General features: G+C 41.5%; 2 protein-coding genes across 2 annotated transcripts in view; one reads left to right on the top strand and one right to left on the bottom strand.

Annotated features, from left to right (window-relative positions):
* The window catches only part of LOC139182962 (antigen WC1.1-like), a gene marked incomplete in the record, with an annotated part of 771,738 nt that overhangs the window by 340,866 nt on the left and 416,995 nt on the right, over positions 1–13,877 (top strand).
* The window catches only part of LOC109558317 (antigen WC1.1-like), a 62,906-nt gene that overhangs the window by 13,978 nt on the left and 35,051 nt on the right, over positions 1–13,877 (bottom strand). Inside the window, 9 exon segments of the mRNA XM_070788643.1 lie at positions 58–159; positions 161–181; positions 183–251; positions 253–276; positions 278–393; positions 470–562; positions 9,480–9,710; positions 9,713–9,784; positions 9,878–10,186. Of these exon segments, the coding sequence (XP_070644744.1) occupies positions 58–159; positions 161–181; positions 183–251; positions 253–276; positions 278–393; positions 470–562; positions 9,480–9,710; positions 9,713–9,784; positions 9,878–10,186 (1,037 nt within the window).

Here is a 13,877-nt window from a genome sequence, read left to right as displayed (position 1 = left end):
GTCCTCCCCTGGGCCCTCCCCTCACCCTGCCTGTGGACAGTTGTGGAGTGCTTGAACCTGAGCCAGATGACCCCCCCGGCGTCCTACCTTGTGTCTGCAGTCCGAGCCGCCCCAGCCCCCCCCGGGAAGGGCAACCTCCACACGTGGGGACTCCTTTCCATGTGCAGTTCAGGTCTTCCAGGCCAGAGATGGGCCCTGATTCCTGCCCCGCAGTGAGCAGGACCCCGATGGCAATTGAGGGCTTCTCCACAAGCCCAGCTGCCTGCACACCACATAGGGCATCGTCCAGGTCCCAGTCATCATCACAGATGGTGCCCCAGGAGCCCTGGTCAAGGATCTCCACTCTCCCGGCGCAGGGACCGCCCCCGTCCACCAGGCGGAGCTGCCTGCTGTCTGAGGAGAGAGAAATGGGACAATGGGGCGTTGACCTGGGGAATGAAAAGGGTCTTCTGTCCTGTGGGACCCTCACCTGAGCAGTAGGGGGCGCTCTCCTCTGAGGCCGCAGAGCCTGCAGGTTGAGACAGGAAGTCGTTGCACTGGGGCAGCACCTGGGTGTGGTTTCCTGAAAAAAGAGCAATGATTAGAAGGTTGGGAAGGTTGAAGAACAGGAAACTCAGTTAAGCAAAATAATTTTTAGGAGGGGAGGGGACTTTGGGGGGAAATGGATACATTTATGTGTATGGCTGAGTCCCTGCCTGTTCACCTGAAACTGTAACAACATTTTTAATCGGCTAAACCCAATACAAAGTAAAAAGTTCAAAATAAAATAATAATAATGACCTAGTGATGGAGCTGAGATGAAAGCTGTAACATACCAGTAAAGTTACCATAATCTTAGTGTTCCCTTTCTTTATGAACAGCCCTGGTCGTGACAATGCCACGATTCCTGTTTTAAGCCAAGCTTTGCCCTAAGAATGAGTTAAATAAGTTGCTCTATCCTTAATCTACCCCTAAATAGAAGAAGCAAAACAAAATCCTTTCTGAAGGCTTTGTACAATTTTTTATCTACAATGTTTGTGATTTTAAAAACACATATAAAAGAGATCTCATGGAAAACAAGAGGAAAAAGAAACATTTAAAAAATTTCCCAGGGTATTTGGCTCTTAGAGTTACCTGACAGAGAGTTTATTTATTTTTATTTGAGCATAATTGCCTTACAACGTTGTGGTAGCTTCTGCTGTACAGCAAATTTAATACATTATATATACATGTAAGGGTTTCCTAGGTGACTCAGTGGTAAAAAAAATCTGCCTGCCAAATAGGAGACTGGGTTCCATCCCTGGTTGGGAAGATCCTCTGGAGAAAGAAATGGCAACCCACTCCAGTATTCTTGCCTGGGAAATCCTATGGACAAAGAAGTGTCGCAGGCTACAGTCCATGAGGTCACAAAAGAGTCAGACACAACTCAGCGACCAAACAACAATGAAATATATATATATATGTATATATATATATATATGTATATATATCCCCTCTTTCTTGGATTTACTTCCTATTTACATCACCACAGAGCACTGAGTAGAGTTCGCTGTGCTATAAAATAGGTTATTATTTATCTATTTTATGTGTTCAGTTCAGTCGCTCAGTAGTGTCCGACTGTTTGTGACCCCATGAACCGCAGCACGCCAGGCCTCCCTGTCCATCACCAACTCCCAGAGTTCACCCAAACCCATGTCCATCAAGTCGATGATGCCATCCAACCATCTCATCCTCTGTCGTCCCCTTCTCCTTCTGCCCTCAATCTTTCCCAGCATCAGTGTCTTTTCCAATGAGTCAGCTCTTCACATCAGGTGGTCAAAGTATTGGAGCTTCAGCTTCAACATCAGTCCTTCCAATGAACATTCAGGACTGATTTCCTTTAGGATGGACTGGTTGGATCTCTTTGCAGTCCAAGGGACTCTCAAGAGTCTTCTCCAACACCACAGTTCAAAAGCATCAATTCTTTGGTGCTCAGCTTTCTCTATAGTCCAACTCTCACATCCATACATGACCACTGGAAAAACCATAGCCTTGACTAGATAGACCTTTGTTGGCAAAGTTTATGTGTGCGTGCATGCTAAGTCACTTCAGTCGTATCTGACTCTGTGATACTATGGATTGTAGCCCATCAGGCTCCATGTCTATGGGATTCTCCAGGCAATATCTATTTTATACTTAGTATCAATAGTGTAGGGCTTCTGAGTCTGGTGGCTGAGGCAGTAAAGAATCCGCCTGCAATGCAAGAGACCTGGTTTGATCCTTGGGTTGGGAAGATCCCCTGAAGGAGGGCATGGCAACCCACTCCACAATTCATTCCTGGAGAATCCCCATGGACAGAGGAGCCTGGCGGGCTACAGTCCATGGGGTTGAAAAGAGTCGGATACGACTAAGCACACAGCACAGCACATCAATAGTGTCTATATGTCATATATGTCAATCTCAATATCCCAATTCACCCCACTCTTCATTTCCCCTCTTAGTATCCATATGATGTTCTCTATGTTGGTGTGTCTCTATTTCTGCTTTGCAGTAAGTTCATCTTTACCATTTTTCTAGATTCCACATATAAGTGATGTTATACAGTATTTGTTTTTCTCTTTATGATTTACTTCATTCTACATAACAATCCTATTTCAAATCCTAAAATATGATGCTGTGCAAGTGCTGCATGCAATATGCCAGAAAATTTGGAAAACTCAGCAGTGGCCACAGGACTGCAAAAGGTCAGTTTTCATTCCAATCCCAAAGAAAGACAATGCCAAAGAATGCTAAAACTACCACACAATTGCACTCATCTCACTAGCAAAGTAATGCTCAAAATTATCCAAGCCAGGCTTCAACAACACATGAACCGTGAACTTCCAGATGTTCAAGCTGGTTTTAGAAAAGGCAGAGGAACCAGAGATCAAATTGCCAACATCCGCTGGATCATTGAAAAAGCAAGAGAGTTCCAGAAAAACATCTATTTCTGCTTTATTGACTATGCCAAAGCCTTTGACTGTGTGCATTACAATAAACTGTGAAAATTCTAAGAGAGATGGGAATACCAGACCACCTGACCTGCCTCTTGAGAAACCTGTATACAGGTCAGGAAGCAACAGTTAGAACTGGACATGGAACAACAGACTGGTTCCAAACAGGAAAAGGAGTAAGTCAAGGCTGTATATTGTCACCCTGCTTATTTAACTTATATGCAGAGTACATTATGAGAAATGCTGGGCTAGATGAAGCACAACCTGGAATCAAGATTTCTGGGAGAAATATCAATAACCTCAGATATGGAGATGACACCACCCTTATGGCAGAAAGTGAAGAGGAACTAAAGAGCCTCTTGGTGAAAGTGAAAGAGGAGAGTGAAAAAGTTGGCTTAAAGCTCAACATTCAGAAAACAAAGATCATGGCATCCAGTCCCATCACTTCATGGCAAATAGATGGGGAAACAGTGGAAACAGTGGCTGACTTTATTTTTTTGAGCTCCAAAATCGCTGTAGATGGTGACTGCAGCCATGAAATTAAAAGACGCTTACTCCTTGGAAGAAAAGTTATGACCAACCTAGACAACATTTTAAAAAGCAGAGACATTACTTTGCCAACAAAGGTCCTACTAGTCAAGGCTATGGTTTTTCCAGTAATCATGTATGGATATGAGAGTTGGACTATAAAGAAAGCTGAGCACCAAAGAATTGATGCTTTTGAACTGTGGTGTTGGAGAAGACTCTTGAGAGTCCCTTGGACTGCAAGGAGATCCAACCAGTCCATCCTAAAGGAAATCAGTCCTGAATGTTCATTGGAAGGACTGATGCTGAAGCTGAAGCTCCAGTACTTTGGCCACCTGATGTGAAGAACTGACTCATTTAAAAATACCCTGATGCTGGGAAAGATTGAAGGTGAGAGGAGAAAGGGACGACAGAGGATGAGATGGTTGGCATCACCAACATGGCATCAAACAACATGAGTTTGAGTAATCTCCGGGAGTTGGTGATGGACAGGGAGCCCTCTTGTGCTACAGTCAATGGGGTCGCAAACAATCAGACATGACAAGCAACTGAACTGAACTAAACCGAACATAACAATCTCTAGGTCTATCCATGTCTCTGCAAATTTCACAACTTTATTCTTTTATGGCTGAGTAATATTCCATTTTATATATGCACAACATCTTCTCTATCCATTCCTCCTGTGAGGGACATTTAGGTTGCTTCTGTGTCCTGGCTGTTGTAAATAGTGCTGCAGTGAACATTAGGATGAATGTGTCTTTTTGAATGATGATTCTCTCCAGGTATGTGCCCAGGAGTGGGATTGCTGAGTCATATGATAATTCTATTTTTAGTTTTTTGAGGAACTCCAGACTGTTCTCCATAGTAGTTGTGCCAATTTACATAGCCATGTGTAGGAGGATTCCCTTTTCTGCACATTCTCTCCAGCATTTATTGTTTGTAGATTTAACGATAGACATTCTGACTGGTGTGAAGTAATACCTGACTGCAGTTTTGCATCTCTCTAGTAATTAGTGATATTGAACATCTTTTCATGTATTTGTTAGCCATCTGTATGTCTGGAGAAACGTCTGTTTAGGTATTTTTCCCATTTTTCAATTGGGTTGTTTGGTTTGTTGATATTGAGTTGTTTGTGCATTTTGAAGATCGGTCGCTTGTTAGTTGTTTCATTTTAGTTGCAAATATTTTCTCCCATTCTGACAGTTGTCTTTTTGTTCTGTTTATGGTTTCCTTTGCTATGCAAAACCTTTTAAGTTTAATCGGGTCCTATTTGTTTATTTTTGTTTTTATTTTCTTCACTCTAGAAGGTTGGTCAAAAAAGATCTTGTTGCAATTTACGTCAAAGAATCTTCTGCCTATGTTTTCCTCTAAGAGTTTTATAGTCTGACAGAGAATTTAAATAGCCATGATTAAAGTGCACAAAAAATTAACAAGATGTGTGTCTTGGCAGAGAAATGATAACAAAACAGATGAAAATTCGACAGCTGAAAAAGTTAACAGCTGAAATTAAGAACTAGAGAATGAATCTATCAGCACATTAGATCAATATAAAGTAGAAATAGTAAAATGGAAGATGAGAGGATAAATATTCCTCTATATAGAAAAGCTGGTTACATGGTAAGTGCCTGGTTAACAATACTGTATAACAAAGTTTCCCCCCAAACTTAGCAGTTGAGGGAATTTTTTTTTTAATTTTGATCATAATTTCCTGGTCAGTAATTTGGGAAAGACTCAACTTGGCAGTTCTATCTTTGGGGTCTCTCATGTGGTTGCACTTAGATGTTATCTGGGGCTGATATCTCTAAAGATTTGATTGAACTGTGGTTATGTAAGGAAATTCCCTGAAGTTTTTTTTTTGTTGTTGTTTTTGGGGAGGGGGAGGGATAAAGGAGCATCCTATCTGCAACTTAATCCAGAAAGATTTTACATACTCAGGGGGAAAATGGGACAGGAGAGGAACAAAGCAGGAGAGAGAGGGAAACCTCGAGCAAGACAGAGAAAACTAGAGTGAGAGAGAGAGGGAGAGAAAAGAAAGAAAGAAAGAAGGATTAAAGCAAAATACTAACCTAACATTTGGGGAATCCAGATAAAGTTCAGAGAGAATTCACTCCTAGAAAACCTTCACTAAAGTAAATACTAGTAACATCAAACCCATAAAATGCCTAGGAGAAAACCTAGGTAAAGATGTGCAAAACATCGGAGAGAAATTCAAGACCGAACTGAATGAAGGGATATATTTTGCCAATGAATTGGGAGACTCAATGTTGTCAAAATAAATCATTCTCAAATTTATATACAGATTAAAGCTAACCTCAATAAAATTCCCTGATGCTTTTGTGTGTGTGAAACATGACAAGATGATTCAAAATTTATGTTGTTGTTCAGTCACTCAGTCATGTCTGACTCTTTGCAACCCCATGGACTGCAGCACGCCAGGCTTCCCTGTCCATCACCAACTCCCAGAGTTTACCCAAACTCATGTCCATTGAGTCAGTGATGCCATCCAACTATCTCATCTTCTGTTGTCCCCTTCTCCTCCTGCCTTCAATCTTTCCAAGCATCAGGGTCTTTTCTAATGACTCAGCTCTTCACATCAGGTGGCAAAGTATTCGAGCTTCAGCTCAAAAATGTATACAAAATACAAAAACCAAGAATGACCAAGGCAGTTAGGAAGAACAGCAACAACTGGTGCACTGAGATGACCCAGAGGGATGGTATGGGGAGGGAGGAGGAAGGGGGGTTCAGGATTGGACACGTGTATACCTGTGGTGGATTCATGTTGATGTATGGCAAAACCATACAATCTTGTAAAGTAATTAACCTCCAATTAAAATAAATAAATTTATATTTTAAAAATAAATAAATAAAATCCAACAATCCTAAAAAATAAATAAATAAAGTTACCCAGACTTACTATGTGTGCTTAGTCACTCAGTCATTTCCAATTCTTTGTGACCCAATGAACTACAGCCCGCCAAGCTCCTCTCTCCATGGGGACTCTCCAGGCAAGAATACTGGAGTGGGTTGCCATGCACTTCTCCAGGGGATCTTCCCAACCCAGAGATCAAACCCAGGTCTCCCGCCTTGCAGACGGATTCTTTACCATCTGAGCCACCAGGGAAGGTTCAAGATTTACTATAAAATTACAATAATTAAGAAAATGTGGTACAGGTGGAAGGATAGACAAATGATACAGTGGAACAGAAGAGAAAGTCTAAAAGAAGTGTTCAGACATATGTGCCTTTGGTTTATCACAAAGGTGGCACTGAAGTAAGGAATAGTCTTTCCAGAAAAGATTATGAGTCAACTGGATGCCCATGTGAAAACATGACACTTGACCCTTATCCTACACAGTTATCAATCCTAGAAGCTCTGTATAATTACATGCAAAAGAAAAGTAATTACACTTCTGTGAGATACTCTCAGAGAATATTTTTGTGATTTTGGAGTAGACAAAGTTCTTTCTAGGAGGATATAAGGAGCTCTATGGACTGGAACAAGGGACTTGTTCAAAGCTGAGACAGGAGTACATCAAGCCTGTATATTGTCACCCTGATTATTTAACTTCTATGCAGAACACGTCATGCGAAATGCCGGGATGGATGAAGCACAAGCTGGAGTCAAGATTGCTGGGAGACATATGAATAACCTCAGATATGCAGATGACACCACACCCTTATGGCAGAAAGTGAAGAGGAACTAAAGAGCCTCTTGATGAAGGTGAAAGAGGTGAGTGAAAATGTTGGCTTAAAACTCAACGTTCAGAAAAGGAAGATCATGGCATCTGGTCCCATCACTTCATGGCAAATAGATGGGGAAATAATGAAAACAGTGACAGACTTTATTTTCTTGGACTCTAAAATCACTGCAAATGGTGACTGCAGCCATGAAATTAAAAGATGCTTGCTCCTTGAAGAAAAGCTATGACAAACCTAGACAGCATATTAAAAAGCAGAGATGTTACTTTGCCGACAAAGGTCCAACAAAGCTATAGTTTTTCCAGTAGTCATGTATGGATGTGAGAGCTGGACCATAAAGAAAGCTGAGCACTGAAGAATTGATGCTTGTGAACTGTGGTGTTGGAGAAGACTTTTGAGAGTCCCTTGGACTTCAAGGATATTAAACCAGTCAATCCTAAAGGAAATCAGTGCTGAATATTCATTGGAAGGACTGATGCTGAAGATGAAGCTCTAATACTTTGGCCACATGATGGGAAGAACTGACTCAATGGAAAAGACCCTGATGCAGAAAAATTCTGAAGTCAGGAGAAGGAGATGACAGAGGATGACATGATTGGGTGGTATCACCAATTCAATGGATATGAGCTTGAGCAAGCTGTGGGAGATGATGAAGGACAGGGAAGGTTGATGTGCTGCAGTCCATGGGATTGCAAAGAGTCAGACATGACTGAGTGACTGAACTGAACTGACTGACTGAAGGAGCACTACATGTACAGTAAAAAAGGTGAATGAATTAACTTAAGATGAGTAACTTGGCTCATTGAAGTACACCATACCATTAAGAAAATAAAAATATAAAACAGAATTAAACACAAAAAAACATAATAAATATTTATGCCAAAAGTCATTGTCATGGTAATTTGCACCACTGTATTTGTAATAGTCAAAACCTGGCAACAAACTGAAATCTCTGCCACTGGTTGAATGGATCAACGCATGCTCATGTGATCATTCAAAGGACTACTCTATAGTAATAAAATTGAATACAATGTTGCCATAAACAACATCATGAGTGGGAAATTAGACATGAAAGAAAATATTCTATATGGTTATACATAAAGTTCAAAAACTGAAAAAATATTCTATGGCAGTACAAGTCTTAGGTAAGCAGTCTTCCCTGGAGAGGAGGACACAGCTCTTGGGAGGCAATAGTGATTCTGTGGTGCTGCGAATGTTCTCTTTGTGGATCTGGGTTGGGAACATGACCTAGGTATACACTTACTGTTTGTACTTTGTTCTCTATTATTATCCTTAAATAATAATGTTTCATAAAAATATTATTCACCTAAGCATTTCTTTCCCGACATAGCACTTCTTAGCATTTCTTAGCACTTCTTTCCCCTGAAAAAATGAGTGAACAATGAGAAGGTTATGGAGCAGGACCTTACGAGCCTTCTCAGGACAGACCCCCTCATGTCCTGCACCTGCTTCTGTCTGTAGAAAAGCCTTAGCCAAAGAATAAATTTAATCACAGAAATGAAAATTTTTCAGAAACAAAGGAAAACAGTCAAATCGGATAAAATAATAATAGTTTAACCCTAAACAAAGTCAAGTATTTTTAGTGCCTCCTCATGGGCTATAGCTAACATTCTGAGCCATATCCTTTGAGCTGTTTTGCAGATGCTGAAATCCCAACCAGGTAGTAGAAGTAAATTACATGATGACCAGACTAGTGGGGTGCCATTTCCTTCTCCAGGGGATCTTCCCAACCCAGGGATCAAACCTGAGTCTCTTGCATTGCAAGCAGATTCTTTACCATCTGAGTCAACAGGGAAGCCCATAATCTTCTTCATCTTGCACAATTCTAAGAATTGGCCTCAAGGAAATGGGAACAGACCAACACTAGAACTGATGATTAACTGTATTTCAAACAATAAAGGTGACACTGATCAGACCTATTTCAAGATGACTGTCGGAGCTAGCTGTGCTATTCTGCAGGTAACCTGTCCCCTACCTCCACCTGTGCACTCCTGAAATTCCCATTTAAAAAGTCTTGTCCCTGATCAGCAAGGGGGAGCTAGTTCTTTGGTACATTAGTCCTCTGTCTCCCCAGAACTGCTGGTTTCCTCAACAAAGCTATCTTTAATTTTATCCCACGCTTGTGTCTCAGTATTGGATTCTTGAGTAATGAGCAGTTGAAACCTGAGTTCAATAATTTCAATATAGAATATCTTCCTTTTTAAGCCTGTTTTCCCTTACTCTCTGCTCTGGGGAAATTTCACTCCAGGAGCATCCTAAGTATAGTAGCCCTTCCCTGTCTTACCTGAGCAGATCACAGAGGCTGTGTTGCCACGGGAACAGTCAGGAACACCCAAGGCAGTCACAGGACATTTCCATAGGAAGGACTCAGCCCCTGAGCAGTGAAATTGGGCTTTGAGATTGATCACCTCCTTCTGCTCCTTGGGGGTGGAGATGGCGACTCCACAGCCGAGCTGACGACAGACAACATTGGCATTGGCCAGACTCCAGTGGGAGGCACAGAGCGCTCTCCATGTCCAGAAATATTCATCTCTACCTGCCCCTCACACTGAGAGGTGCCATTTTTCATAAGCTGGACTTCTGTGTACACTGATAGAAAAAGACAGGATTTCAGCAAAATCTGATTTCTTTTTTAGCTTGAACTGAGTATACACAGAGGTTAAGTCCTGATGTGCATCTCACCTGAACAGACAACCTGAGCAGCTCCACTGTGGAGACATGTGCCTCCTGGACAGGGCACTCTGGGGCAGGACCAGAGCTCAGGCTCCCCCCCATCACACCTGAACTCTTCAGCCCAGACCTGGCGATCGGACTCTCTGAATGGCATGTGTCCCAGGACAGACACAGCCTTGCCACATCCCAGCTCTGCACAGATGACCTGGGCAGTGGGGAGTGTGAAGTTTCCATCAGACACTGGGGTCCAGGCTTCTCCAGAATGCACTTCTACTCGCCCTGAGCAGGGTCCAACCCCTCCAGCCAGACGCACAAATCCTAAGAGAAACAAAGAACAACAAACCCGGTGAGTGTTCATGAACCTGGCTTGACAATTGGAAACAACATTCACAGGCATGAGATGGTGTGAAAGCTTTTCTTTCCAACAGTGGAATAAGAGGGGATAAGAAAAGATAATTTGACTGTCATTGTCAAACTGCATTTTCATGAGCAAGTTTCTGAAGAGATATCCAGAAGGATTGAAGAATCAGTTTGGAATGGCTGAATCCCGAGAATATATATTGGTTAGGAATGTTAATTCCTATCTGGGGCATGGAAACTACAGTGCCCAAAGAAACTGCACAGTGGTAGACATTCAAACGTGTGTGCAGAGCTGAAGTGAGAGTGAAAAAGGTCCATGGGGTTCAAGAGCTTAGAGGCCTAAGAGCCAGAGAAGTTTAGAAGTTTAGAGGACCATCCTGAGATTTCTGGGGCTAAAATTCTGGCCAGTTTTCTCAGAGTCAATATTCAAGTCACTGAGGACAGGGAATTTCACACACGCTGGATCTGAGTGCAGGTATTATAATCTAATTTGAAAGAAGTTGTCCACAGGTAAGTTTAGAAATGACAAAAGCTCAGAGAGTCATAGGAGAGGGAGGGAATTGTCCTAGCCATATTTCTTAAAAACCTAGGATTTATCAAGACACCTGGGAGAAAGTGAGGTCTCAGTGGGATTATGCAAGACAATTGAGTTAGTTGATTACTTCATACTAGACATGAGATTCTCAGCAAATGTGAAAGAGTAATGATAATTTAATGTATTCTAACCTTATCTATATGCTAACTGCATATGCCTTTCCTATTTGGATTTCTGAGATAAGAAGCCAGCAAGCTATAAAAAAGGAGAATTAGAGGAAGAGAGCAGACAGCAACAAAGCCATATATACTTTCAGTTCAGTTCAGCTCAGTTCAGTCCCTCAGTCATGTCCGACTCTTTGTGACCCCATAAATTGCGCACGCCAGGCCTCCCTGTCCATCACCAACTCCAGGACTTCACCCAAACTCGTGTGCATCGAGTCAGTGATGCCATCCAGCCATCTCATTCTCTGTCGTCCCCTTCTCCTCCTGTCCCCATTCCCTCCCAGAATTAGGCTCTTTTCCAATGAGTCAGCTCTTCGCATGAGGTGGCCAAAGTATTGGAGTTTCAGCCTCAGCATCAGTCCTTCCAATGAACACCAGGACTGGTCTCCTTTAGAATGGACTGGTTGGATCTCCTTGCAGTCCAAGGGACTCGCAAGAGTCTTCTCCAGCACCACAGTTCAAAAGCATCAATTTTTCAGCGCTCAGCTTTCTTCACAATCCAACTCTTACATCCATACATGACCACTGGAAAAAACCATAGCCTTGACTAGATGGACTTTTGTTGGCAAAGTAATATCTCTGCTTTTTAATATGCTGTCTAGGTTGGTTACTAGGTTGCTGTCTAGGAAGGTTACTTTCCTTCCAAGGAGTAAGTGTCTTTTAATATATACTTTAGAGATTTCTAAATTGCAAACGCCTCAATAAGAATGAAACATAAAAATTTTGGGGAAAAAAGACTTGTTCAACAAGATTTTAACACTTTCTATCCCTGTGCTCCTCCCATTTGCACATAACCCTGCTACCCTTTCTGATTTTTCCCAATGCAGAAAAGAAAAAAAACAAGCTTAAGAGCTGCAAATAGATGGAAAGGAGACTCCAAAAGGAAAGAACTTCTGTAGGGAGTGAGGTGGAGTGAGTGGCAGGTTAAATGGGGAGTGGATGGAGTATGAGAGAGAGAGACCAAAAAAAGATTGATGATAATGATTTCATCCTTCAGAGACCATATTTTGGATAGAGAAAAGGTAATCCAATAGGAAAAAACCTGCACATCATAAAGAACAACTTTTAAATAATTTTCCTGGTTTCTGAGTGTGCTCATGATTATTTATGTACATGGTGGAATTTGTTCTGGTGAAGGACTCTGATTGCATACATTTGTGAACTTTGAAGTCCAAAAAGAATGATATAATAGAATAAAAATCGACTATAGAGAGCAGGTGGAGAAGGCAATGGCAACCCACTCCAGTGTGCTTGCCTGGACAATCCCAGGGACAGCAGAGCCTGGTGGGCTGCTGTCTATGGGGGTCGCACAGAGTCAGAGATGACTGAAGCATCTTAGCAGCAGCAGCAGCAGCATAGAGAGCAGGAGAGAACAGAAAATTCACTGCAGAAATTAAAGAATTGTAGGATTAGCTTGGCCACTCATACAAGGAATGAATGATGAGACAGAGGATGATCTGCTTGCCCCTTATTGTTAATCCATTTCCATCTCCCAGAGAGGCCTAAGTTAGGACCCCTAATCTATTCTGGCTGGGAGTTTGGTCACAGGATACACATCCTAGATAAACCATTTTTAATTAACTGTTTGTTGTTGTTGTTGTTGTTGCTCAGCCACTCAGTCGTGTCTGACTCTTTGCTACCCATGGACTGAAGAATGACAGGCTTCCCTGTCCTTCACTATCTCCCTGACTTTGCTCACCACTCATGACCATCGAGTCGGTGATGCCATCTAAACTATCTCATCTTCTGTCGTCCCCTTCTCCACCAGCCTCCAATCTTCCCAGCATCAGGGTCTTTTCCAGTGAATCAGCTCTTCATATCAGGGGGCCAAAGTATTGGTGCTTCAGCTTCAGCATCAGTCCTTTCAGTGAATATTCAGGTTTGATTTCATTTAGGATTGAGTGGTTTGATCTCCTTACAGTGCAAGGACTCTCAAGAGTCTTGTCCAACACCACAGTTCAAAGCATTAGTTTTTCAGTGTTCAGCCTTCTTTATGGTCCAACTCTCACATCCATCCGTGACTATTGAAAAAACCATAGCTTTGATAGTTGGACCTTTGTCTCAAAGTAATGTCTCTGTTTTTTAATATATGTCTAGGTTTGTCTGCTTTTTTCTAAGAAGCAAGCATCTTTTAATTTCATGATTGCAGTCATTGTTCCACAGTGATTTTGGAGCCCAAGAAAATGAAGTCTGACACAGTTTCCATTTTTTCCCCATCTGTTTACCATGAAGTGATGGGACAGGATGCCATGATCTTAGGTTTCTGAATGCTGACTTTCAAGTCAGTTTTTCACTTCCTCTTTCACTTTCATCAAGAGGCTCTTTAGTTCCTCTTCATTTTCTACCATTTGAGGTGATGTCATTTGCATATCTGAGGTTGTTGATATTATATAAATTCCATGAGATTACAAATTTAGAAAGACAAAGAGAGAAGTATTTCTTGTGTTCTGTATTATAACCCTGATAAAAGTTACATTTTCAAATAGGTGCTGGATAATCAGTAAAGTTTAGAAACATATTAAGATAGAGACTTCTGAGATATCTTACTTCTGTTTTATTTTCTACTTGATTTTAAAATTTACATAGAAGAGTAAGTGTGTGAAAATTCCAAGAAAATTATTAAATAGAAGGCTGAATAAGAAAAGGAGTAATCAAGGCGTATATTGTCACCCTGCTTATTTAACTTATATGCAGAGTACATCACGAGAAATGCTGGGCTGGGAGAAGCACAAGTGGACTCAAGATTACTGGGAGAAATATCAGTAAAAATCAGATATGCAGATGACACCACCTTAATGGCTGAACGTGAAAAGGAACTAAAAAGCATCTTGATGAAAGTGAAGAGGATGAGTGAAAAAGTTGGCTTAAAAGCTCAACACTCAGAAAACGA

The sequence above is a fragment of the Bos indicus genome, chromosome 5, assembly GCF_029378745.1.
Source record: "Bos indicus isolate NIAB-ARS_2022 breed Sahiwal x Tharparkar chromosome 5, NIAB-ARS_B.indTharparkar_mat_pri_1.0, whole genome shotgun sequence".
Classification (NCBI taxonomy): Eukaryota; Metazoa; Chordata; class Mammalia; order Artiodactyla; family Bovidae; genus Bos; species Bos indicus.
The sequence above is the reverse complement of the archived record's forward strand: the minus strand, read 5'-3'. Positions and strand labels throughout refer to the sequence as shown.